The sequence below is a fragment of the Ostrea edulis genome, chromosome 2 (genome assembly GCF_947568905.1).
Source record: "Ostrea edulis chromosome 2, xbOstEdul1.1, whole genome shotgun sequence".
Taxonomy (NCBI): domain Eukaryota; kingdom Metazoa; phylum Mollusca; class Bivalvia; order Ostreida; family Ostreidae; genus Ostrea; species Ostrea edulis.
This window is the reverse complement of record NC_079165.1, coordinates 36,532,752-36,559,203: the sequence shown is the minus strand read 5'-3', so window position 1 is coordinate 36,559,203 and position 26,452 is coordinate 36,532,752. Positions and strand designations below refer to the sequence as shown.

General features: G+C 34.2%; 2 protein-coding genes across 17 annotated transcripts in view; one reads left to right on the top strand and one right to left on the bottom strand.

Annotated features, from left to right (window-relative positions):
* The window catches only part of LOC125678231 (innexin unc-9-like), a 105,554-nt gene extending 101,501 nt beyond the window's left edge, over positions 1 to 4,053 (top strand). For all 10 annotated transcript variants that reach the window (XM_048916509.2, XM_056153901.1, XM_048916505.2 and 7 more), the window contains one exon: positions 527 to 4,053. In XM_048916509.2, the coding sequence (XP_048772466.1) occupies positions 527 to 1,498 (972 nt within the window). In that variant the 3' untranslated portion in view covers positions 1,499 to 4,053. The remainder of the gene's footprint in view (positions 1 to 526) is intronic.
* LOC125678230 (uncharacterized) lies at positions 4,042 to 26,205 on the bottom strand. 7 transcript variants are annotated; one of them, XM_048916497.2, is made up of 20 exons: positions 26,037 to 26,205; positions 25,806 to 25,930; positions 23,092 to 23,140; positions 21,125 to 21,270; positions 19,904 to 20,129; positions 18,140 to 18,166; positions 17,135 to 17,275; positions 17,005 to 17,023; positions 16,624 to 16,763; positions 16,291 to 16,377; positions 15,943 to 16,014; positions 15,630 to 15,710; positions 14,686 to 14,757; positions 14,511 to 14,561; positions 13,108 to 13,188; positions 11,741 to 11,788; positions 6,935 to 7,003; positions 6,671 to 6,754; positions 6,026 to 6,073; positions 4,042 to 4,179 (listed from the first exon to the last, which is right to left on the bottom strand). In XM_048916497.2, the coding sequence occupies exons 2-20, from the start codon at positions 25,815 to 25,817 to the stop codon at positions 4,169 to 4,171; spliced, it is 1,464 nt and encodes a 487-aa protein (XP_048772454.1). In that variant the 5' UTR covers positions 25,818 to 25,930; positions 26,037 to 26,205; the 3' UTR covers positions 4,042 to 4,168. The 7 variants fall into 7 exon arrangements, with proteins under 7 accessions (XP_048772454.1, XP_048772455.1, XP_048772458.1 ...); XM_048916498.2 differs by having other exon boundaries at positions 17,135 to 17,254; positions 26,037 to 26,192; XM_048916501.2 differs by lacking the exon at positions 6,026 to 6,073.
* Between the last annotated feature and the right edge of the window lie 247 nt (positions 26,206 to 26,452).

Below are 26,452 nucleotides of genomic sequence, written 5' to 3'. Positions count from 1 at the left end.
TCACCTGCATGTTCTGAACCAATTCGATATATGAGAGTGCTTGTTCTGCGTATGATTAATTTTATAAATCAAGGCAGCTGGCTACTGACAAACAAATTGATGTTACAGGGCTTTCAAAAGTCTCGTTTAAAGCCAGTCTTTCACAAATTCGATCGTTGTTATAATGATCTAATTTGCAAATACAAGCTATCACTGGGTCGAATGCTGTTTGATGTGTTTCATATTAATTGTTAGGCCGTTCTTTACATTTGTACATACTGAATTTGACTACGAATTACTCCGTTTACCTGATCAAGATGTAGTGCTTACGGCGGGTGTGACTGATCAACAAGGGATGCTTAATTTTCCTAGTTACCTGATTCCACCTCTGGTATCTCCAGGGGTCCGTGTTTGTCCGTCTCTTAACTTCGTATTCTTTTTAGGATTTATGACATTAATCTCTGTTCGCTATCTTTACTTGTTAATATGTTTAGCAATGCTTTGTAATAAACAACATGAAATTAATCGCTTTATATTTCTTTTTCAGATGGTACCGCCACAACACCAGCTACATTTGCGGAAAGAAAAGGAGTTAAATTACTATCAGTGGGTTCCAGTTATGCTACTTGTACAAGCGCTCTTATTTTATATTCCATGCATAATTTGGCGGATTTTGAATGGTCAATCTGGAATAAATGTAGATAGAATCGTCAGTCTCGGAAGTAATGCTCAGTTCGAAAGTCCAGAAAATCGAGTTCGAACTATAAAATATCTAGTCAAACATGTTGATAGATGTCTTTCAAATCAACGAGACACAAGAGGCACTTGCTGTGTGCAACTACGACATGTTCTGTCTACAAAATTATCTATATTGTGTGGACGACGGTATGGAAACTTTCTTGTGGCGACATATATGCTAATGAAAGTTCTTTACATTGCCAACGCCATTGGGCAGTTGTTTCTTCTCAATGAGTTTCTAGGCACAGACTACAATGTCTATGGATTCCAGGTATTAGACGAATTGGTTAGTGGAAAGGAGTGGTCTGGATCTCACAGATTTCCAAGAGTGACACTCTGCGATTTCCAGATCCGTCAGGTGACCAATTTACAACAATATACAGTACAATGTGTTCTGCCAATCAATCTCTTTAACGAAAAGATATACATTTTCATGTGGTTTTGGCTCGTGTTTGTTTGCATATTTTCGTGCTATAGTTTAACTAATTGGATCTGGCACATGGTGTTTCCAACGATGAGGATTCAGTATGTGCGAAAATTCTTGAAATTGATGGATCGGTTAGGCACAGGACCGGACCGAAAACTTGCGGCTCGGTTTGTAATGGATTATTTGAGACACGATGGAGTATTCACGTTAAGGTTAATTGGGAAGAATTCGAGTGACATCGTGGTGGCGGAAATCGTTGCAGAATTATGGGATATGTATCGCAGCAAAAAATGTATCCAGATTAGGACTAACAACCAAAACATCGGACATGAAACGGAAGAAGCGGATGTCTGACTAGGCAACGGTATAATATCACGTGGTTTGGATGAAAAAGTGGAGAAGGACATGGATGACGTCACTCAAGTTTAAAAGGAGATTTGTCTGATTTCTAGTGTTACTGGATAACCCAAACTCGCCATCAAATGTCGGAGCGACTTGCATGGGAGTTCAGTGTAGGTTCATGAGATTCTACACTCTCTAGAAGTCTGATTGCAGAAAAGGCGATATTTCATTGCTCAAATAAAAAAATGCATCGAGAAAAGGGAATAAATTCAAAAAGGTATATGACAAGGATGTATCTCCTGAATGTTCTAAGACGCTGAAACACTTTTTAATGAGTTGAAACCCGTTTTATGAAAGGTTTTACGACTCAAACCAGTTTTAAAGAAGAAATCCATACATATATCTATATAAAATATGTGAAAATATGGTTGTATGGACTCATTTTTATCATACCTTTAGATTTACATTGCCGTGAATTTGCGTTTGATGAACGTGCAGCATTAGATAAAATCTATGAAAGTAATTATGATCCCAAGTCGTGATACCTTTCGTTGTATTGTTCTCTGAAGATCATGGACTTAACATTTGGTATTTATTAATGAAAATAGATCATCAGAATGATTAAATTTATAATACTAACACTAGTGAAATCCACAGCCGACATTTGCACACGTCTTCCCTAAAATACACGATGTAAGAGTTGCACCTTCTATGCATCTGTCGCGTTGCCTTTAGAATACATGACACTCAGGAAGACCAAGACGAAATATCCGCAAAGAATCTCCTTACAAAACGGAGTGACTATAACAAACGATTTCTCGAGGACATCATTCCAACGTAGGGAAGATTAGGTTTACACAGAAAAAAGGACATTATTAATTTCACATCGGAGGCGTGCCAAAATCTTCATGAAGGCCTTAAACTGAAAACTGATTCTTATGCAATCAAATTTTTAAGCAGAGTTAAAAGGAGCTCTGGGGAGAGTTGTTTGAAATCCACCTAACGATCATATGAAGCACAACATCCAAATTTGGAACCAAATATTACAAACTCTGAAGGTGCTATACATTTCTTTTTTCCATTCTCATCACGTGTTCTAGAAGTATTTGTAATGTTTTTAATGTTAAAAAGCAGAGCTTTATGTCATTTCATGTTCCATGAAACATTCTATTGTGGATTATGTGAGAATATTTATAGCCGAATATTGGCTCCTACTAGTTCAATGAATTGTAGAACTTTGCTTTATTGTATAAGGAAATTGATATGGGATATTTTTTTAGACTGTCAAAGAAATTTCGAATTGTTTTTCTAAAATATTTGAACGTGTAATATTTGAATATTCTGATTGGATTTTGTCATAAAATATTATGGTTATTTTTCATACTTTGCCTTATAAATATACACAAAATAAACCTCTGCATAACAATTCTCGCAGCAGTAGATTGTATACGTGTTCTTTTAAGGTATTATGGAAACTTGCCAAAGCTTACCCTTTTGCACCGTTGAAAGCTGCAGTATTTCTGCTTTTTTAGCATATTGTTTTCTGAATAATTTTATGACGTATAACGTTATAAAAAGTCGTGTTAGTAATTGAAGCTTTTATGTTGTGTCATTATTTTAAAAAGGCTTAACTAAGTTTGGATATTTGTGAAAATACAAGTATCCATTAAACTAATTTTGCCGTGGAACCTGTCTAGTTAGACGACTCTAAAATCAACATACATTCTTGTTTATGCGTTATGTTTTATATTGACCATCAACACTGCTCGTAAGATGGTTCTATTTGTAAACAAATGTTTGTAGTACATTAGCATATTTTTGATTTCCTAATGAAGATACTAGTAAATCACACACGACTTTTATTCCCGTGAAGTTCATTCAGTCGAACAGTTAGGTTGCTTTATTGTTGGGCAACGTGATTGTTATGCAAAGTGTTGTTTTGTTTTTAAAGTCTTAAACTCCTGTGAGATGTTGTTCGTTATATACTCTGACCACAGAGACAATAATCTAAGTGATAGTTATATAACTCATAATGCATCGACGTCTTCGTCATTAGAAAGTCATCAAATTGAATATGTCGAGAACAGAAAAATATCATAGGTTCAAAGTATTAACTTTTTGTGTGGAACATACCTTACACTAAAACACTGTTTCAATCTTGCAATACATATACCTTTTGCAAATAATAATAAACACGTCCGGTGATATAGGTCTTTGAGGAACAATGACATCTCATCACAATTAATACATGGTTTCCCTAAAGTGCATGCGCAAATTAAAAAACAAACCAACTGCTTAACATTTTCAAAATTACAGAACAAGTTTCATGGAGAAATTTATATATTAGTTGTTATACATGTATTTAACAACCATATTGTTAAGTATGATTAGTATATTTCTCTGTTGCATAGAATTGTTTGTTTATTTATTTTACGTCATTTTCCTATTTATACCTGTTTGAAGCAGAATGACCTTTCTTCTTTCGTTGTATTGAGTGATAATATATTTGTTGCACATTTGATACTGTACAGATTTCATGAATAAATGAAAATAAATTATTTTTTAAATATTGGTTTTATGATTTCAAATACATTAGAGACAATGACAAGTTAACAATGGACACAAAATAATTATATGAAGTTAACAGTTTGCATATTCCACACTACATTCTATTCTGATCTGTCATCTTTTATCTGCAATTAAAAAAAAATACATGATTAGTGTCAACTTTCAATCTTTCCCCAGATTATAAATATATATATTTAGATAAAAATACTTTAACTAATTGCGCTTCTTTTTCGAGCATTTACTACAAAACGTTTAATTTTAATCTATAGTTTTTCTTTTAAAAAAAACAAACCCCAAGGTGTGTCATGAAATTGTACTGATTTACTGAACATACAATGGAGGATTGCAAGTAATATTGTAAAAAAAATATAGCTTAAACGATATTGTGGCACTTCGTGCGAATATTAGTTTAAAGTTTACTTGATTGGGTTATTTCAAACAGCGTCTCGAAATTAGTATATGTCTATCTTACAGACGAAAACCCAGCAGTCAAGTGTTTTGTATTGGACGAAATAGATCATCATGCACAATCGATGCTGGTAAATTTTATTGATAACTTAATCTAGTCAATACGAAAAGTTAGTAATCTTTTTTTTATATGATACCACAATTTATACGCTTATACATTTTTTAAAAATCATAATCCGCTTCTGTTCCTTGGTTTTCATTCAATAAAAAGGTGAAGATAACGAACAGTGATCAATCTCATAACTCCTATAAGGAATACAAAATTAAGTGTTTGGCAAACACGGAAACGTATATTTGTTTAGTTTAGAAACGATATTTGATCTTCTCTGTATCTTGTTCTACGTCCTATTCGAGAATATTTTATTCATACAGAGACGTCACTAGCTGTAAATGAAGTGTTAAATGCTATGTCGACCTATATATGACGCTCAAGGCCATAGCTATGAGGGTTCTTTATCGTGCAAATCAAATTCGAAAGACTCGTGACTTTTATATCTAATGGCGGTCGCTTGGTGAAGGAACTGTTACTATCTATGAAAAGGTGAATAAAACGAACAGTGATCAATCCCATAAATCGTATAAAGAATACAAAATTAAGAGTAGGGCAACAAAGGATCCCTGGATATACCAGAGGTGAGATCAAGTGCTTAGGAGGAGAAACATACCCTTTTATCGGTCACACCCGCCGTGAGTTCTATAAACGGAGTAATCCATAATCAAGATCAATATGTAAAGAACGGCTAAACAATTGATGTGAAACACGTCAGACAACATTTGACCCAATGACAGGTATTAATTTAGTAAATTATATCGTAATAACGACCATAGAGTTTAAATGAGACGGTTGAAACCCCTGCAAATGTTTGACGCAGCGCCGGAATCGAGAATTGAACCCGGGACTTCCTGGTTGTGAAATGAGCTCACTAACCACTTAGCTACCGTTAGACAGTGATATTAAAATAGAACTAAATGTTTAAGAAAATTGCATTACCGTAAGTTAAAGGTTGTCTCTATTTTGAAAAAAAAATAATCAATTCCAAAAAGTACTAGATCATTAATACATCTAGTGTTTTGTAAATGCAAATTTGTTTTACTAAATATACGGCGGCCTAAGCTTGCTAAACGTTAAAAAACCAACAATTTAGTCACATTAAGGATCAACATTTGTAAACATGTTTTCCACTTCACCATTTTAAAAAAAAATGAGCGAACAATGTGGTCAATCTGGAAAGATAGGATCGCTTATCAGCTCAAATATCATTGCCGTCTGGGGATGAATTCTTCCGAATTCAATCAAAATAAAGAAGTATGAATATCCAAAGGGAAAAAAGAACAGAGAATCGTTGTGCCAATCTAGTCAAATAATACACTTCTAAACCTTATTTGAAATCACGGAAGTAGATTGGATGATTGTAACAATCAATCCCAATATCACAAACAGATCTTTCCTTAAAGGTTTTCCTTTAATAAATGATTCATTTCATTGTAACAGTAGTTACTCACACGAATGCACATGCGAAAGCTCTGAATCCTCGGATCTTGATCTAGAAACTGGAAATATACGAATCTTGTCTATGTACATGCTATTAACTATATATAATGCAACTGAAATTAGTCATTTTGTTTTGTGTGTATTTAACGTACAAAAAAGAAAATAAACTGGTAAGAAATATACAGTGCAAAGAGACACGCTGTGTGGGGGTTTTTTTTCAGAAGAAAAACTATAAATTCTCATTTCGATTTATCACATGAGTACATAACCATAGGATGAAACTATGCCATTCTGTCAACTGAATGGTTACTGGAGGGTGGCTGGATGGAAGAGGTCACCCATTCAGTAACCTTTCCAGAGCTGTCAGTAAATCTTCAGTCGACTGAATGACATACATGTATTTTCATATTGTGAACACTTATTGTATTGTCAAAATATTCATCTGGAACATGTTTAACATATGAAAGCAAAATAATAATAATAATAATGATAATAATAATAATAATAATGAATAAATAAATAAATGAATAAAAAAAAAAAAGAACAAATACATGTAAGCATATGCATAATTATACTATCGTAAATTATTACCTTCCATGACGAGGAAAATCATTTACTGTTATACAAAATTGCAATAGGCGGCTGAAAGTACTCACATTTCCTCTGCGGAAGTTTCACAGGGGGAGGATTGCTGGTAGTGACAGTCAGAGGCTTTTTCTGGGAGTACATTTTCTCTCTCTCTAGAAATATGTAAATCATATTTGCAGTTACAAGTGTACATATCAGGTGATGCAAATAATTTTCGCGGGGAAAGAAATACATGTACATGACAAATACGGATTACAATTAATTATGTTTAATTAATTTCATTAACAAAATTTATATTTATTATTTGAATTTGAGTTTACTGGAATACATACCATCATACAGTTGATTAGGTGCATGTATATGTCTGCTGAATGGTTTAGGAGGAACATTTGGTGCTTCAGCTTTTAACAGATGAAATACACCAATTAAAACATATATGACAACGACAAAGATTGTGACAAGATTGTATTTGTTTGCTAGGCTCGTTATTACAACTGTATTTTAAACGAACTTGGCATTAATTCCACATTTGGTAATCGTACTTAAACTTCAACTGCCCTTTCAAATGAAAAAAGATATAGTTCTTCAAAATCATACTTCAGTTTTGGACACATTTAAGGTCACAGTAAGTAGGATGGATGAATATGAATTACCCTACTTATACTGGATTCCTAGACTTAACAAAAACCCTTACAAAGAAAGTCACATTGCTGGATCGAGTAAATGTTCTACCAAGCCCCTATCTTTGCTCTTCACAAAAATATTAACAGCTGTGAAGGGGAATCTTCAAACGTACTGTGTTATAACATATCCCAGAAGTGGTGTAAATCAAACGTGGATTCTAAAACATTCTACAAACCTTTTTAGTAAATTGGAAATCGCAAATTTTTTCTCAAATCAACATCAAAACGTACGACTTTTAAACACTTTACTCGACCATTCTTCACGATAAATTAAAGACTAGACTTTTTGACATCATAGACAGTTACTTTTTCAACAAAAATGACAAAAGGAAATATTTCTATCTAGAGATCACTCATTCAAAAAATTACTTTGTTAAACACCACTCTGATTCACAAGTACTCTGAAGTTGAAATACAAATATGCTGGAGATCCCCATTAACACATCTTTGTAGTCTTTGGTGATCAGGTCTTCCAACATTCTGTTGGAATTCCCATGGACACGAATTGTGCTCCTTTGTTAGTTGACTTGTTTATATTCTTATGAAGCAGAGTTTATTCAAAAGCTTCAACATGAGAAGAACAAATGTCTTGCTGTGGCCTTCAACTCGATATAACAATACTAATTTTCATTCAAGCCGTTCTTGGCACACTGATTTTGACTGCGGATAACTCCGTTTACTTGATCAGGATATAGGGCTCATGGCGGGTGTGACCGGTCAACAGGGGATGCTTACTCCTCCTAGGCACCTGATCCCACCTCTGGTGTGTCCAGGGTTTTGTGTTTGCCCAACTATCTATTTTGTATTGCTTATAGGAGTTATGAGATTGATCACTGTTCGTTATCTTCACCTTGCATTCATATGTCGATTTGATATATCCCTTTGAACTCGAGATGAAAGATACCACGGAGTCGTCCACATCTGCTTCGTGCTTAGATATTTAATTGAAAATGGATATCAACAGCAAACTAACAAGTCAACTCTATGACAAACGAGATGGTTTCAGCTTCTCCAACGTCAACTTCGCATATATATATATATATATATATATATATATATATATATATATATATATGTATGTATGTAGCGATAGTTCATTATAACCTGCATATGGTGTTTATATATCTCAACTGATTTGATATGCAAGAGTTTGTTCTACGTGTGATTAGTTTTTAAACAGAGACAGTCTACTGAGAAACAAGTTGATGTTACAGGGGTTTTAAAAGTCTCGTTTAAAGTCAGCAAATTCTATGGTCGTTTATAATGCTCATATGGTATCATTGGGTGAAATGCTGTTTGACGTGTTTCATACCGACTATCAGGCCGTTCTTGGATCACTGAATTTGACTACGAATTACTCTGTTTACCTAATCAAGACATAGGGCTCACGACAGGGGATGCTTACTCCTCCTAGGCACCTGATCCCACCTTTGGGGTGCCCAGGGGTCCGTGTTTGCCCCACTCTTCGCCTTTCATCAGTAATGTAAATTTAAAGCAATGATTAATACGTGAGAAAGTGAAGACAACGAGCAGTGATCAATCTCATAAATGGCATAACGAATAGAAAATTGAGAGCAGGACAAACACAGACCCCAGGCAACACCAGAGGTGGGATCAAGTATCCAGGAAAATCAAGCGGACACACCCTCAGTGAGCCTTATAGTGTATCCCGATCAGGTAAACGAAGTAATTCATAGTCAAAATCATTATCTAAAGAACGCTCTAACAATTGGTATGAAACATGTCACACAGCATTCGACCCAGTGATCGATTGTATTTTCAAATTGGATCATTGTAACGACCGTAGAATTTGCTAAATGCTGACTTAAATAAGAATGTTGAAAACCAACTTATTTGTCAGTAGTCTGTCTCGATTTAAAAATTGAACGTACGGAGAACATATTCTTGCGTATCAAATCAGTTCAGAGACATTTTTAGGTGAAAATAGAATAGTATACCATAAATATGGGAAAATGACGATGAAGAAGTCATCCTGGTTGTCATAAAGTTGAATTGTTAGATTGCGATTAACGTCTATGTTCAGTGAATGAGGTATGAAAAACTCTGCAATGTGATTTATTTCGAGTTTACTGGGATACACCAAATCAAAGTATTGAATAAATTGATATGAATATTGTTGATTAAATAAAACGGTGTCGATGTATCTAAATGTCGAGCTGAAGGCCATAGCAAGATATTTTTTTTCATTCCATATAGAACTTTTGAATTATTAAATACAAAAAACACGCAAACTAATAAAGAAGCACAATTCATGCCCGTGGATACTCTAACAGACTGTTGGAAGACCTGATCACCAGAGACTACGAACATAGCCATTGTCAACGAGGAACTCCAACATCCTTTTAATATCAACTTCAGAGTACTTTAGCCTGTGTGTAGAATCAGGGTGATATGAATATGTCTGAGTTCTAGCAGCTGTCCATGGTGTCTAAATTCCTATACTGTAATTTGATCGTTAGGAATGGCCGCTTAAAGTGTTGAAAAGTCTTACGTTTTGATGCTGTTCATTTTGGAAAAGTTTTAGGCTTTGAAATTTACTAAAACCTGTTTGGAATGTTTGAGAGTCCACATTTTATTTACATATCTTATTGTACAAGTTCTGGCATAATACGTCTGAATTTTTTTTTTCAGAGCAATTAATATTTTCCGAGGAGTAAAGATACGGGCTTGGGGGAACATTTACTGGATCCTTCAATGTACCTCTATTTGAGATTTTGTGAAGTTTTGTTATCTTGTATAGGTACGATAACTCATTTTCATTTGTCGCATTGACTGGGATTTCAAATGTGTTTAAAACTGAAACGTGGTTTAAAGAATTTCATCTTTTGAAAGGTACCTTGGAGTATTAGTTAGATGACCAAATGTCGAGGAAAACCAAGTTCGTTTAAGATATAGTTGCTGTAATGAGCCTTACGAAGACAATGTTGTTACAAGCTTTGTCATCTGGAACCAATGCATATTCATTAAGCAACCTATTTAATTCTTTCATCACTTCTGGTTTACTAAACACAGAAGAATAGACAGTTCGCATTTTTGTGTTAACGTGTGTGATACGATATTTTGATATTCCTCTTATGAAAGGTGAAGATAACGAACAGTGACCAATCTCATAACTCTTAAAAGCAATACAAAATAGAGAATTGGGCAAACACGGACCCCTGGACACATCAGAGGTGGGATCAGGTGCCTAGGAAGAGTCAGCATCCCCTTATACGTTTTATCTATTCTGACAGTGTTAACACTTGTCTTCTTCATGTTAACAAGGTATCAGGTTCCTCTTATTCATATTCAGCCCACCACCTGTCATAATCTTCGACAGAATTCATAATAGAGGTGAAGTTCTGTCACCAATTGAAAGATTGGGGTTCTTTGAATTTCGGACCTTTTAAACTTCAACAATATCGACATCACCAGTGATGACATATCCAGCTGCATTATAGTTTAAAGAAGATGGCATAGGATTTTGTATAAGATGCTTTATATCTAGGCACTGTAAAGTTTGTGATTTAAAAGAAATTGGATACAATAATATACTAAAAGTATTTCTGTAGGAAATACAGAGTGTAGGCTTGAAGTTGCATAAAATACAACGGAATACAAGGGTGAACATTTTTATGACCAAGAGAGTGGTGTTCATGTTGACGGCATTTATTCCTTTGTTAGTAAATTCAAGCTTAATAAACGGGCGACGTGATACAGGAGGATTATGGGTAACATCAATAATCACAGAATTAAGTGTGTATTCTTGTTTTGAAAAATCCTAGTATGGACTTGCTTTGGATCATTCAATTAACTTATTCAGAACTTTCAAAGGGACATGAAATTTTGTGGGAATTGGGATGTAGATCGAATTATCAGTTGACCAAGGGTAAAGGTGAATCAAATGAGACATTGTGTATACTAGGCCTCGTATTGGGTTTTATGTATGAGCGATGTTCATGACTACACTTACGTATATGTGTATTTGGAAAAAGTCCCATCACATTCATATTTGTATGTGGACTTGTAAAATGTCCTAGATTTTATATGCTTTCGTTGCACCCATATGGAAAAGCAATACCAAGTGTCTTGATTCAATGATCATCTCTTTGTCTATGAAAAGGGGTATTTACAGTTGGGCTGTTAGTATGATGCTACCCCCCCCCCCTTCTGACTCTCATGAACAATATGGAATTATCTAGGGAATTGAAATGCTTATAGAGAAATTGATTACCTTCATTATCATATTTAAAATATATGTCCCGATGTTCTATTATTTAAAGCCCTTAGTTCCCCCGACGTAAATAAGATGACTTAAATGTAATGAATTTGTTGTGTTTTATAGAAAACCGTCAGTGAAATCTTATTTCTGTTCCTTATTTTAAAAAATTCAATTTTTCAATTTGAGTCGGGATTAGTAACATGGTGAAATGAACAATGACGTTTTTTACTTACACGATTCTTTTAAACTTTCACTTCGTTTCACTGTCGCTTCGTTTGAGACTATGAAAACAAGAATGTTCGATTATTGCACGTTATAAAATCTACTCATGTTCAGATGTACACAAGAAATAAATATACCCATGTATGTTACGTCTTGATCATACTTTATTATTAACTTATGAATAGATTAATTAACCGCAACAATTACAATATGTACATGTAACTATTAACCAAATAAGAGGTCTATGACCATACATGAGTGAGCGTTTATGAGTTTGGGGTAAAATCCTTAAATCCCTTTTAGACTATAAGGCAATGGAATGGGGAATCCTTAATCCACACTATATGAGAACATTTCCATATTAAGTAAACTAGAAGCATCCGTGTGATTCTTAAATGGAACTTTTAAAAGTCTTATGCAAAACATTAAACCTCGATTGTGACCCAAGGCCCATAAACATGTATTGTACAACTTCAACCTATAATACACACCATAACTGTGCTAGAACATTAAAATGAAAATTTGAACCCTATATTGATTTTCTATACTTTAAAACCCTATTGTAGTTTGACTGTTCAAACTTGAATCTTCACTTTGCGAGGATACTTGAATGTTTTATATCTAATGAATTGTACAATTGTACATCATTACTGAGAAGATTAGTTTTATATATGCCAATATAAAACGTTAAATACTATGATGTTCCCTCTTTTGAACAAACTTACGTTCAGATTATAAAAGGATGCTTCAAAATAATCTGACAACTGTTACCATGTTTCAATAAAAACAATCTTCTAGCACTGTTATGATTTAGATCCTGTAGTCCCTTGTAGCCCGACACTACAATACATATTTGCATATTCATTTGACTCATCGTACTAGTTCTCTTGATATATTTAACTTATATATTCCAATTTAAAACGTTAAACCCTTCATGTGCCCTCACCAAGGACCCAGGGGTCAACATGAATTATGAATTCATACTACAAGAGAACTACTACATAATGATTTGACATATTTTACCCTAGTTAGGAAGTTGATTTTTAGAGATATTTCTACCAAAACTTACAACCCCATTTTGTCCCGTCCTGTCTCCGGGTTTGGAAGAAGCCAGAATCTAAATTACATGAGGTTGTTTGCATATTGATTTGATATATTGTACTTTTGTGGTTCTTGAGAATATTATCTGAATAATCGTGATTTTTTTTATTTAAATTCACATAGATAAAAAAAATTGTGAACGTTTTTATTGATCAGAAAGCTCAATTGAGTCTATGACTCAGATAAGCTACAGATGTAAATCTGAAAATGGGGTCTAATGCAGAAAATCACATAATTGTTTAGAGAAATATTTTACATGCTAATAACATAATTGTACCTTTCTTTGGTAACAGTGGCGTTCTCTGTTCGTTACCATATGTAGGCTCTTGTGTCGTTTTTTCAGTTGTTTTATTGCTTTCTACAATATAATAACACAGGTTGTAAAGTAAAAAACTTTCTCTGTGAATAGCTAATACAGTCGAATCATTTTAATTCGGGGGGGGGGGGGGTGGCAATATTCGTGGGTGAGCAAACTTTTGCTGATTCGTGGGGACGTAATTTCGTGGGTAAGTGATACAATGTTATTAGGAGAGATAACTCTACTTCATTTTAAAAAAATGTTTGAGGACACGTAAATGCGTGGGTAAGAGTGACCAACGAAATCCACGAACATCAATCCCCCACGAACAATGGTGATTCCACAGTAACTTATCCAAAAATATGTGTATCGTATTTCACATTCCATTGGAGATATGTTCACTCATAGAGGGCCGTCACCAACTGTAGGCGAAGTGCCACATGTGTCTTTATCGTACTATCACCTACCATGACTCAAAATCTGTTCCGAAAGACCTCTAATACCAGGTGTTTAGCGGAAGAACAGCCACGGTCTATGTTAGACGTATTAGGTGAAAGGTGAATATAACGAACAGTGATCGATCTCATAATTCTTATAAACAATACAAAATACAGAGTTGGGCAAACACGGACCCCTGGACACACCAGAAGTGGAATCAGGTACCTAGAAGGAGTAAGAAGAACCACCTGCACCGTTCACGGTAGCTCAGTGGTAGAGCGTTCGCTTTGTAACCGGGAGGTCCTAAGTTTGAGCCCCACTCGTCCCATTACCGCATCAAACCGAAGATGCAAACATAGATAGTGATTCTTCCTTTGCCAAACGTTCGCCATTTAGAAGTGAGAATCATGGGTCTTTCGGATATGACCTAAAAACGAAGCCCCTGTGTTGTGACAGGCTTTGGCACGTTAAAGAACCCTCACTGCTATGGTCCTGAGCGTTTAAGCATAGGTCTAAATTTGTGACACTTCACCTACAGCTGGTGATGTCTCACTGTGAGTGAAAAATTCTCAACAGAACATAAAGCAACCATTCAACCAACAGCCATACATGTACCGACAGTGTTACAATAGAAAAGACACCCCTTTAATTTAAACAGTGAAAGGATTTGTCGCGGTTGTTTGGTAAGGACGTTTAAATCGTAAGATATTACATATTGTATATATAAATGTTCGTTATTTTCACTCACTTTATATAAGTATTGGTGTGCAACCTCTATAAAATGTTACAAAATATGTAATTTCAGCCATAGTTTGATTGTCTAAAAATATAGGCCTTGGATATATTTTCAATATAATGGTTCAAATTCTTGTTTTCATTTCCTTTCTGTTTTATCAACTTAAATCAAACCCGTGACTTTGCGATGCATATAAATTTATACATACCTTCATACAGCTTATTCGTAATGTTCCTTTTATGAGTAGGGAAAGGTTGAGCTGTAAATGTAATTAGATAATTATAAGTACAGATAAGTTGTATTAAACAGCAAATATACACTGTTGCTAACATGGGATTAACATTCAATTCTTTATCTCATTGTTTAAGATAAAAATGGCTCACCATATATGTTGTCCGAGTCTTTCTTAGATTTTTCTAAAACTTCTTGCAGGTCATCAACTATTGTTTTTAATTCTACACGAAAGATAAAGATGACTATCAAATTCGCATATATCTTACAGTGTTGAAATTCGTGCTCAACTGTCAATCAATAAAACACATGTTCATAATTACATGTAATATATGTTTATAGTACTGAGAGATACATGAATGTTTCGCAGAAATGTTTTTAATACTGGTCCCTCTAACAGTTGGCTAAGCGGTATATATTACGGAGATTTTAATACTGGTCCCTCTAAGCGTTATATATTGCGGAGTGTTTGATACCGGTCCCTCTAAGCGTTATATATTACGGAGTGTTTAATACTGGTCCCTCTAAGCGTTATATATTACGGAGTGTTTAATACTGGTCTCTCTAAGCGTTATATATTACGGGGTGTTTAATACTGGTCCCTTCTAAGCGTTATATATTACGGAGTGTTTGATACTGGTCCCTTCTAAGCGTTATATATTACGGAGTGTTTGATACTGGTCCCTTCTAAGCGTTATATATTACGGAGTGTTTGATACTGGTCCCTCTAAGCGTTATATATTACGGAGTGTTTGATACTGGTCCCTCTAAGAGTTATATATTACGGAGTGTTTGATACTGGTCCCTCTAAGCGTTATATATTACGGAGTGTTTAATACTGGTCCCTTCTAAGCGTTATATATTACGAAGTGTTTGATACTGGTTCCTTCTAAGCGTTATATATTACGGGGTGTTTAATACTGGTCCCTTCTAAGCGTTATATATTACGGAGTGTTTGATACTGGTCCCTTCTAAGCGTTATATATTACGGAGTGTTTGATACTGGTCCCTTCTAAGCGTTATATATTACGGAGAGTTTAATACTGGTCCCTTCTAAGCGTTATATATTACGGAGAGTTTAAACACTGTGTGGTACCTTTTGTCGATGACAATTGTTCTTCCCTTGAATTACTATACGTTGGCTCCAGTGGTTTCTTGTCTCTTTGTTTGTTAGCTTCTATTGGGATCAAAATTAGTTAACATTATTATTACATTCCAATTGAAAAAAATCACACACCAACCAATTAATATGTAAACTTCGTTATGAAGAATCAATTTCTGCATTTCGTTTTCAAATCAAATATATATATAAAAAGGTAAAACAAAAAGGTTTACATGTATATTTGTTTTATGCAACATTCCATTATCAACACATATTCTATTCATTTAAAACAAAATAGCAGGATTACCTTCATATAATCTATTGACCATCGCCATTTCTGGTCTGAATTTAACTGATGGTTGTAAATATCCCATCGCATCTGACAAAATAGGTATTTTCAATGTAATGTTGTAGTTTTTCAATACTATCTATAAGTTATAATACACATCACTCTCTTAATATATTCAAATGACTTTTTTTCATGACTGAAGTTTGAAGATTTAGTTTGCAGTAATGGAATCAATTTATAACACACACAATGTTTTCCCCTAGGAAGTTACATCACAGGAAGTCCAGATTGTTGCAAATGAATTGAATTATTTCACATGGTATGTATTTAATGTGGCATTCATGTACATTACAAATTGAAATTTACCATTTGAGCTTTCTTGAATTTGCGTTCTTCCAGTTGTGGGCGATTCAGTATTCGAAAATATCTCTGGCGCCTTGTAAATAGCCGTTTCTAAATATACATACACACACATATATATAAGCTAACATTATTTCTTATTTCTAATTTCTTAATTCTGTTTATGTAATGGATGTGATTTATTAGCATCCTTCGATTAAAAGGTGAAGACAACGAACAGTGATCAATCTCATAACTCAAAAATAAGAAAGAAAAAAATACAAAATTAAATGTGGGACAAACATTTTCAGAAATCTTGTTGATTTTGATCTTTAGCCGCTTAATCATCAGATTAGATACCTTCGGGGATAGGCTGGATATACTGGTGTGCAGACGTCTTTCGATTTTCCTCGTTTATTTCACAGTATGCATTCGCAACAGATTCCACCTCTTCATACACATGGGTTGAGACACCTAAAGAACTGTGAGGTCTGTTTTTCCTAAAATAATAATATTTAAAAATATGATTAGCCAAAAAGAGTTAATAGGTTCAAGTTTGAATCACCTTTTCAAAATGAAAACCAAGTATTTACTTTACAGTGTTTTCATGGATTACATATAATCTAGATTTCGAATGAGCTGTAGCCAATTATTACTGGTCACTTAATGTATAAATGCACGGACTTCACATATCAATGAAACCTTACATGTAATATACATTGTATTTGCAAGAGTGTTTACCTGTCTCGTGGTTTCTTTTCTATAGAGCACATATGAAAAGGAAAAAATATAATATAAAACAGTAAATTTTAACGACCTGATACTTAATTGTATTAATCTTCAAGTTGATTTCGTGCCACATTAAACTTACTTTTGGGGTTCTTTCTTCTGCAAACAACCACCATGCACACCGTGAAGCATATGAAGATTGTCACACACGTCCCCGCCACCAGGATGACCAGAATGGTTGTAAAGGGTAACTCATTTTCATCTACGAATGCACCATCATTTCCTTAAAAGCACATGATCATTTCTAAAAATCAACTTACCCAATAATTGCGGAATATGACCGTATAGATCTTTATCTGACCGCCAGGAAACCGAAATAAAGCAATCCTTGATAATCTGTATTGTCGTTGTTTCTACGTCAAGAATGTATTTTGATATGTATATTATAATTGTTTTTCGAATTAGCACACCATACATTTTAGGTAAACATTCGATGCATTTTAAGACCATCTTTAATTCAAGAATGTAGTATGACAAATTTAGATATAGAAATTTGATAATCTTGTTTCTCTCCTCAAAATCATGGACAACAGTATGTACAATATATTAATCACTTAACCGCATTGGTCCTTTCCCGAAATAAAGATTGTCACATATAATTCGAATATAGATATTCCTTACACATGTATGTTCACTGTACAAAACATCATATACTTTAAAAAGTTTAAGACAGATGACATCATTCGTCATTCAATGAAAACAATATATTTGTGAACAATGAGTCCATGCTTCATTCATAAAGAGGGTAGACAAAGGAGGTAACAGTTATGAATAGATACTGTTTGACTCATATTACATACTCTACATCAATTTAATAACAATTGAGTTCCATCCAAAAAAAGTCCGACAATTATATATGATTGTTGCAATGCACTATGTTGAAAGAGAACTTTATCAGAACTGCAAATTCAAAGTTAGAACAAGAGACTACAGCAATAGTTTCGTAAAGTGAGAGTAGTTATTTAAATTGACAATACAAAAATCGTCACAAAGCTGAAAAAAGTTTGAATAAGACAATTCATGTACTGAATAGTTGTAGATGATTGTATAGCTCGGTTATTCAAGATTTCACAAAACATGTATTTACCTTTGGATGATTTGGTATTAATTTGATCTAAATCAAAATACAATTGTTACAGTTTTTTTGTTTTAATATCTATATTATTCTGAACATCTTTCAAAATGAGAGATCAGAAGAAAGAAATTAATTTCTTAAAACATGTAGTACTTATGCAGATGAAAACAACATTTAGAAAATAGACTATTGGGTCATTTTAATTATAAGCGTTACTATGACCTCAAAAAGTTATAATTGGCTGTTTATTACCATTACTTGAGCCTAGTTTACGTTTGTCTTACAATGCTCCCACGGAGGCCGTACCCAGGCCGTATCTACTTTGCCGTGCGATGACAGAATCCGGAATATAGGACTCCGCATGGCCTCTATGATGTTGTTTAGTTTTAAATTATAAAAAAAATTATTGCAGATTTCCGCAAGGTCTCGGATTGCAAATGCACGATAGTTTAAAACATTTTGGGCAAACAATTAATCGTACGGCGATTGTAGTCTCGTGGGACATTTGAAAGGCTCTCGTACAGCTATGCATATGTATCACAAGGGCTCCGTATGATTTCCGAGAGAGACTTGTGGAGATCGAGCAGGGATTATTACATAATTGCCCGATGTTCGAACGATTTCTGCACAACCATCGTTTGGATTCATCTCGACCTTTACACGATAGTCCGTGCAAAAATGACCCGATACATAATGTAAACATAAATGCCATAGTCCTCTACGATGCCCTAAAAACTGTACGGAAATCGTGCACTAATTAATCGAACGACCATCGATCAGGGCAAATGTACATCAGGTTTTACCTCTCTGCCACATATACATATACTTAGTTCTGTAGTACTCTACCACATTACCACATATACAGTTCGTAGTTCTGAAGTACTCTACCACATACACAGTACGTAGTTCTGAAGTACTCTACCACATACACAGTACGTAGTTCTGAAGTACTCTACCACATATACAGTACGTAGTTCTGAAGTACTCTACCACATATACAGTACGCAGTTCTGAAGTACTCTACCACATACACATTACGTAGTTCTGAAGTACTCTACCACATATACAGTACGTAGTTCTGAAGTACTCTACCACATATACAGTATGTAGTTCTGAAGTACTCTACCACATATACAGTACGTAGTTCTGAAGTACTCTACCACATATACAGTACGCAGTTCTGCAGTACTCTACCACATACACAGTACGTACATGTAGTTCTGAAGTACTCTACCACATATACAGTACGTAGTTCTGAAGTACTCTACCACATATACAGTACTTAGTTCTGAAGTACTCTACCACATACACAGTACGTAGTTCTGAAATACTCTACCACATATACAGTACGTAGTTCTGTAGTACTCTACCACATACACAGTACATAGTTCTGAAGTACTCTACCACATACACAGTACGTAGTTCTGAAGTACTCTACCACATACACATTACGTAGTTCTGAAGTACTCGGGTGATCTTGTTACATGTATGACCTTGAGGTTTGTAGATATGTATGTGACATTGTATTTGATGCAGCATCACACAGTCTTAAGGACAGACATATTATATGGGCGACTTGACAATGTCCTAATGACAGACAGATTATATGGACGACTTGACAATGTTCTAAAGGCAGACAGATTATATTGACTATTGGACAACGTGGTTTACAGAAAGGCTAGTGCACATACATGCACAGCAGGTTTCGTATAATTTTTAAAATGAATGAAGTCAATTGATATGCTTGTCTCTTCAGGAAAAAGCATTCATATTTACCTGATCCAGATGATGGTACAGTGAAGTTTATCACAAGCGTATCGTAGAGGTCACTTTCTTTCATATATGATTTCAAAATGAGTTGATAGTAACCATAGTCTTCAAACTGCTTGGGTTTCTGTATCACTAGTGTTACTGTATAATTACACCAGGCTTTGCAGTTTTTGGGATCCTGTTTATTTCCACCACTATATTTTGTCGGGTCACTATTCCATTCCGTAATTCTCTATAAATTAAAGTATAATATGACTTAAAAGGGAATATACTTTACTTTCATTATGGATCTCCGTGCATTAGATGATTATTTTTTTGACATTTAATGTGCTAATAAGATAGAACAGAAGAAACTGAATAACGCGCCTTATTTGCACGATAAATATATTTTAAAAATCATGAATTTATGTTCATATTTCTCAACAAAATGCTGTTTAAGATTCTTTAAATCCTGATGCTTTTAATCCACACATGTATGTGAAATTGAAGGAACATTAATAATGGCTTAACCTACTCGATACTGGATTTGACCGGTTCTATAACACGAAAAGCTCTGTATATTTAGTGTTAGTCCCCGTTGTCTCCGGCGGAGGGTGGGGAAAATACCTATCAGCTTCATTGTGGGATAAATAGAGGACATGTATCCAATGCTCTGTAGTTCGATATGCCATTCATTTCTCGAGTAGGGCAGGATTTTTAAAAAATTATATTTTCACTCATGCGAATAAGCACGAGTGAAAATATATGGGGAAAAAAATTCTGTCTTATTAGTAAAATAAATCCCATATCCAACTACAAAGCATAGAGGGTTTTGTTTACTACACTTTCTGTGGTTTTAGAACATACTATAGTATTTATTTCAAATAATAACACACAGCATGACGTCACAATCAGTTATTTTTACACTGTGAAAATCACACGTTATTTTCACAAATTGGAAATATCATTTTTATTCATCGGATAAATTATAGTATTGCACTATTGAAAATGTAAGAAAACACAGAGTTTGTAGTGTAGAGTAGACGTGGAAATAAAGTTGACTATATATAGCCTAATATAACTGAAATTGAAAACTTTCAGATCTATTGATATTCAAAATAATTATTATCAAGATACATGTATGTAGAGGTTTTGGGAATTTATTGGGTACTGAAGTTTGAGAATATTTTACAATCATGGTACCGGATAAACCACAATTTATATCTTGTGTACATATATGTAACTTACCATGGCTGTGTGATTCTTGAATATCGCCCACTGTTCATTCACTGGATATTCGGATTGTACTGTAGCGGACACATCACAAGATAGGGCTGAACATTTGGCCATTGGTAGTCGAATGCTGAGGATTGTATTTGCACCAGCCTTAACCTCTACAACAAGTACAAATTGAATTTTAACCAACCTACAAGTCTAATTATAGCATGACGAATAGCAACTGTACGCCGCTTTCTGATTGATTGGCCTATACCGACCACAAAGTGTACATCTTTCCGTAATCAAGTATAAAGGTATAAACTTTTAGGTGTACACCTTCTACACCCTGTACACGGCATGCAATCGTAAATGCACCGACAAATTCAATATGGCTGACAAATGGTGAGATGGAAAATTTGCAGATGTTTCTTTCCCGTATTTTGTTAGTTGTGAAGTACATGTATATAAGAGAATAATTCCAGTGTTGTATATAGTCATTTGCAACAGGTTAAAATATATTTAAAGAATAGATGAAAACATTGATATTTCGTACAATCATCAAAAACTGTCGGCACCAAAAATATCAGCAAATATTTAGGAGTATGACCTGGTGTTTTTTCCAGATGTATGTAGGTACTTATAAATGACTATTAAATTACATTTTTGTAAAAAAAAAAAATAAAATAAAAAAAAAAAAAATCTCAAATTCTAGTAATCATTTATTTTGCAATTATTTGCATTAAAATCGTTAATTCTCCAATAAGGATCTTTTCAGGTGCTGAACGCCCACATTGAATATGCTGCACTACACCGGGTGTACAACGGTGTCACCAAATCAAGCGCGCCCTTAGAAAGATAATTTATTCCCTACCGGATATTCTTGGATAACCACATTTCAGTGATTGATATTGATTTTAAATTTCTGTTAGTTATTTTAGTACAGCATTCAATACAAGCTCCCATTGTACATGTACACACGTGTATATTGTTAAAAAATAGACATCTCCACGCCTATGGTCTCAAAACCCAATCCTATGATACGTACACCCCTTGTAAATGAAATGGTGCTATTTCTACAATATTTTGATTGATCTAATCACTTATGAACGTATCATCACTAGTATATATTGTCGTCAGCTTCGCTTGGTTGTTTGTCAACAAAATACGCGACACACTGTCACACTGGATCACGTTTCCGGAGGTCGGATGTGATCATCCCTAACCATCTCAGTCAGCATGTGGCGAACTTTGGCAATCATGAAATCATTTGGCTCCTTGTGTATTGAAATACAAGCTTCATACAGAATTTTGATTATGTCTGGGTATAGTCTATACAATCTAGGATAAAAAGATTTGATTTTTCAATATGAAGCAGTCCTTTATTTGCTTTCCAAATCACACGTCAATTTGAATTTATTAGACTCGGAATTACGTACTACATATGAATCTAATAAAAATCACAATACCAGGATATTATCAATATCGTTCGATCTAATGTTACTCCTTTCTTTGAACTGACAAAATTCGTTTCACATCTTTATACACTTTGATTTACATGAAAAATTTGAATATTTATTCATTGAATATGTGCAGATGTACAACATAAAGCGCAAGACTACAAATGACAACGCTTTGGTATTGAAAAATCATGGTCTCAATTTCAAAGCAAGTTATTAGAGATGGTCATTCAACTTTTTCACAAATGTTTTATCAACATTTCTGTCATTCAAGTTTAAAGACCTGTAAAGGGAAACACCCATTTCATAATACATGCGCATCGTAATGAAATTGAGCAAACAAGAAAATGAAAACGTTACAGAACTACATCAATGTTTTCACAATGTAAATCAGAAAAAATTGTCAATGACAGTCATTTAATCATAATAAAAGTGAATATTCATAAGACATATATCAGGATGTCGTTCATTCTGCAAGAATGACTTTTTATTGAATGAATAATAAATCCTCTTGACTTTCGGGTCAAGTCACTCACTTACCCGAGCGTGCGCCGACAGTTATAGCAACAACCGCGACTTGAAGTATGATCTGCAAATACATCAGATGTAGGTTATTAGTAAGACAATCTGCATAACTCGACATACTTTTAGAAAATCTGACTCAGTGGCGAAAGGAAGTCATTGAACTTGGAGTGCACTGTTGCAATGCGGCAAGGATTGACTGTGATATGACAAGTACTGAAGCGTTATTGAGCGGTTGTCTTTGTTGTGTTTTGGATTAGAAGTAGTGTCTCGCCTTGGTTTGCTTTGTGGTCTCGGAAGACATACTTTTTCAGTGGCTATCGCCGGCGAAAGTGAGAATGCACTAGTTAACATTAATTTTATTCTTCCTTAGCTGATCATACTTTGAAGTTTTACACCATTTTGCTGAACAATCGTAAAAATTAGACCAGACCTTGTTCGATAAGTATTCGGGGTTTCTCTTCCTTATCAATAGTTACTCAGTTCCTATCATTTCCCCCTCTCGACAATTCGTTTTTTCCACAGATTTCTAATGTAGATATTTCTTACGATGAGTATACCGCTGTCAGTCATGATATACTTGAAACAATAGAATTAATCATCATTCAATGAAAAATATAACTTTTACATTATTTCATTCTACAGTCTGTTTAGGAAATACAGTGATCAATTTAAGAAATCCTATAAAGAAAACAAAATTGAAAACAGGGCAAATACGGACCCCTGGAAATACTAGAGGTGGAATCAAGCGCCTAGGAAAAGAAAGCATCCCTTGTTGATCGGTCAAGCCTGTCGAGATCCTTGTATCTTGATCCGGTAAACAACGGAGTAATCCATATTCAATATATATATATTTCGACTTGAGCATCACTGAAGAGACATCATTATTTGTCGAAATGCGCACCCGGTGCATCAAAATTGGTACCGTATAAGTTTTACATTATATATATTTATTTATATTTATATAATAATTGTCATTATGTATGTTCATCCTCTAATATTCATTCTACTTTTCATATTGTGTACATACAGCTTTTTGTTTATACTTTGTAATTTGATATGTATTATGCTGATGAGACGTAAATCTTAAAGCTAATAAACATTTACAAATCTATTCAGTAGACAAAAATAATTTATGTTGTAAAATTGTGCTGTTATGATAGTTTTGTATGTAACTCTAATCATAAACATGAATAAAATTAAAACTAAGTTAAATATTTCCGTTCTTTGAAATATACAGAAATCAATTTTTGTACTGGATGTCTGCTTAATTCAGAGCCTCTGAATTGATTTCCCGACGCAAATATTAATCACAAAACTTTAAAAACCTAATTTATGCTGATATTCAAATATTGACTCACGATTTTACAACAAAAATTTCCGACATCAAAATGACAGCTAATATTGCTTTAATGAAAGGTGAAGATAACGAACAGTGATTTAATCATTTATTTAACCAGGCCATAAAACTTTCTTATATGACGTTAAATTTTACAAGAGTGCTTAGCCGGGCTTTCTTATTGAGAAATCTGCTTTGTGATATCATCCGTAGATTATACACAAGTTATTGTCAAATTGGGTGAATATATAGTTAAAACTTTCAGAAAAAGAGGTGATGCTAAAAAACTGCAAAATCCATCTAGTTTATTGTTCATGTTGACATAACACTGATATTTTCCATTTACTTTTGTCTACACCCGATTTACAAATACATGTAATATGTACGTGTTTCCCCATATGCTCTATCTAAACGTAGTTTGTAGTTAATGTTGTAATCTTATCTGAAGCTTCTTTCTTTGCTGCTATGCCCTCTGTGCCCAAAATTGGAATACACTTATCTTATACCAGGTCAATATGCAATGACGCTTTCTGTGTGTTTGTCTTAAGTTACGAAAATTTGAAGAAACTGAAATTGAAGCCCATCTGAAACTTTTTTAAAATTCTTATACGCATATAAAGTGAACAAAGTCTTCCTAAATAGACATGTAGGTTCTCTCATGTAGAGAATGGCCATACCCTTAAAAGGACGGAATTTTTAGCTTTGCATATACATTTTTATATACCTGTGTGAAGTTGTGTCACAAACGTTGGGTGTGTTAAAACTTCTGCTTAATATAAACGTATTTTTCATATTCCAACAAATTCGACACGTAACCAAGTCTCTATGAGCTCAGCTACAAGTATTCATTACATAACACTACTTTTTACATGTTTCAATCAGTAGGTGATGCTGAGCAGGAGGTGGATGATTAAAACAAATAACAACTTCCTAGTAGGATAAGGAATACCTAATACTCACAATTAAGTCATGCAAAATGATGAACATTGCATATAGCTTATTTATAAGTTTCATCATATGCGTCAATGATATTATGTCGTTCCTTAATAAAGATGCATGTAACGTTTAGATAAATTAAACAACACAACATTTTTCATTTTTGCATAATTTTCATTTCTGAACTGCTATACTCAACATCTTAACATACCCGTAACAGTTTTTCCCCTTCTGATACCCACCATTTCAATAAATTTCTTATTGAAAATTGTTGACAATATACACAAAAGATTATCCCACTCCCAAACCCTCTTCACAGTTTGCTACACGTTAAGGTATATAATTTAAAATGAATGACCATATTTGTATTTCTTTGCGGTTCATGATTAGGGACAATTATTTAAAAATAAATATGAAAAAGTACAACTGTGTATTGTAATAGTAGGTGGTAACTCACCTTGAACATCATGGTTTAAGTTTTCCTTTACTTCTCTTCCACGTATTGACACTATTAAGCGAATTTCTAAAGTAGTTTTCTTTATAAAAATCCTTGTGGTGTATTAACACAGTGTCACGTGGTTCCTGTTTAAAAGAGTATATTTCCAGATTAAGATGGGTCATCAGACACATTTTCAAGTAGATTCATTACGACAGAAAGACATATCCTAAACTTATCACAAGTACTCACACACTGTAGTCGTTGAAGACGTATGGTGGTAGCTCGTGTCAGTTGATGTCTTCCTTTTTTCGCTTGTAAACAGACCAGGTAGATCCCTAGCGGGCAACATGCGACATCTCCACATCTAAACAGCTGTATCCGTTTCCGTGAAAGTCTTGTTTGTTTAAATATCAAGGCTATTGTGAAAAGTGTACCAACAAGTTTGCTTTGTGGTTTTGCACACCGTTTACGATTCAGTTCTACGATTGTCCACTTCTAAAGGGAAGGAACTTGCCACTCTGTTAGCATGGATAAAGATAATAAGAGGAATATTAGAATTGCATTTTAGAGAAATTAGAATATATCCTTTAGAGTATTAAAATTATCAGACAAGATAAAGCCAAATTGCATACCCTCTATCCAATTAGAAGTGATAAAAGGTTCCA

What these genes read in the sequence shown, in the direction of transcription:
- LOC125678230 (XM_048916497.2), bottom strand. An exon ending in AACTGTCGGCGCACGCTCGG is followed by an intron (nt 21,271 to 23,091) that starts GTAAGTGAGTGA and finishes TACTTGTTGTAG; the next exon opens with AGGTTAAGGCTGGTGCAAAT. An exon ending in TACGAATAAGCTGTATGAAG is followed by an intron (nt 13,189 to 14,510) that starts GTATGTATAAAT and finishes ATTATATTGTAG; the next exon opens with AAAGCAATAAAACAACTGAA.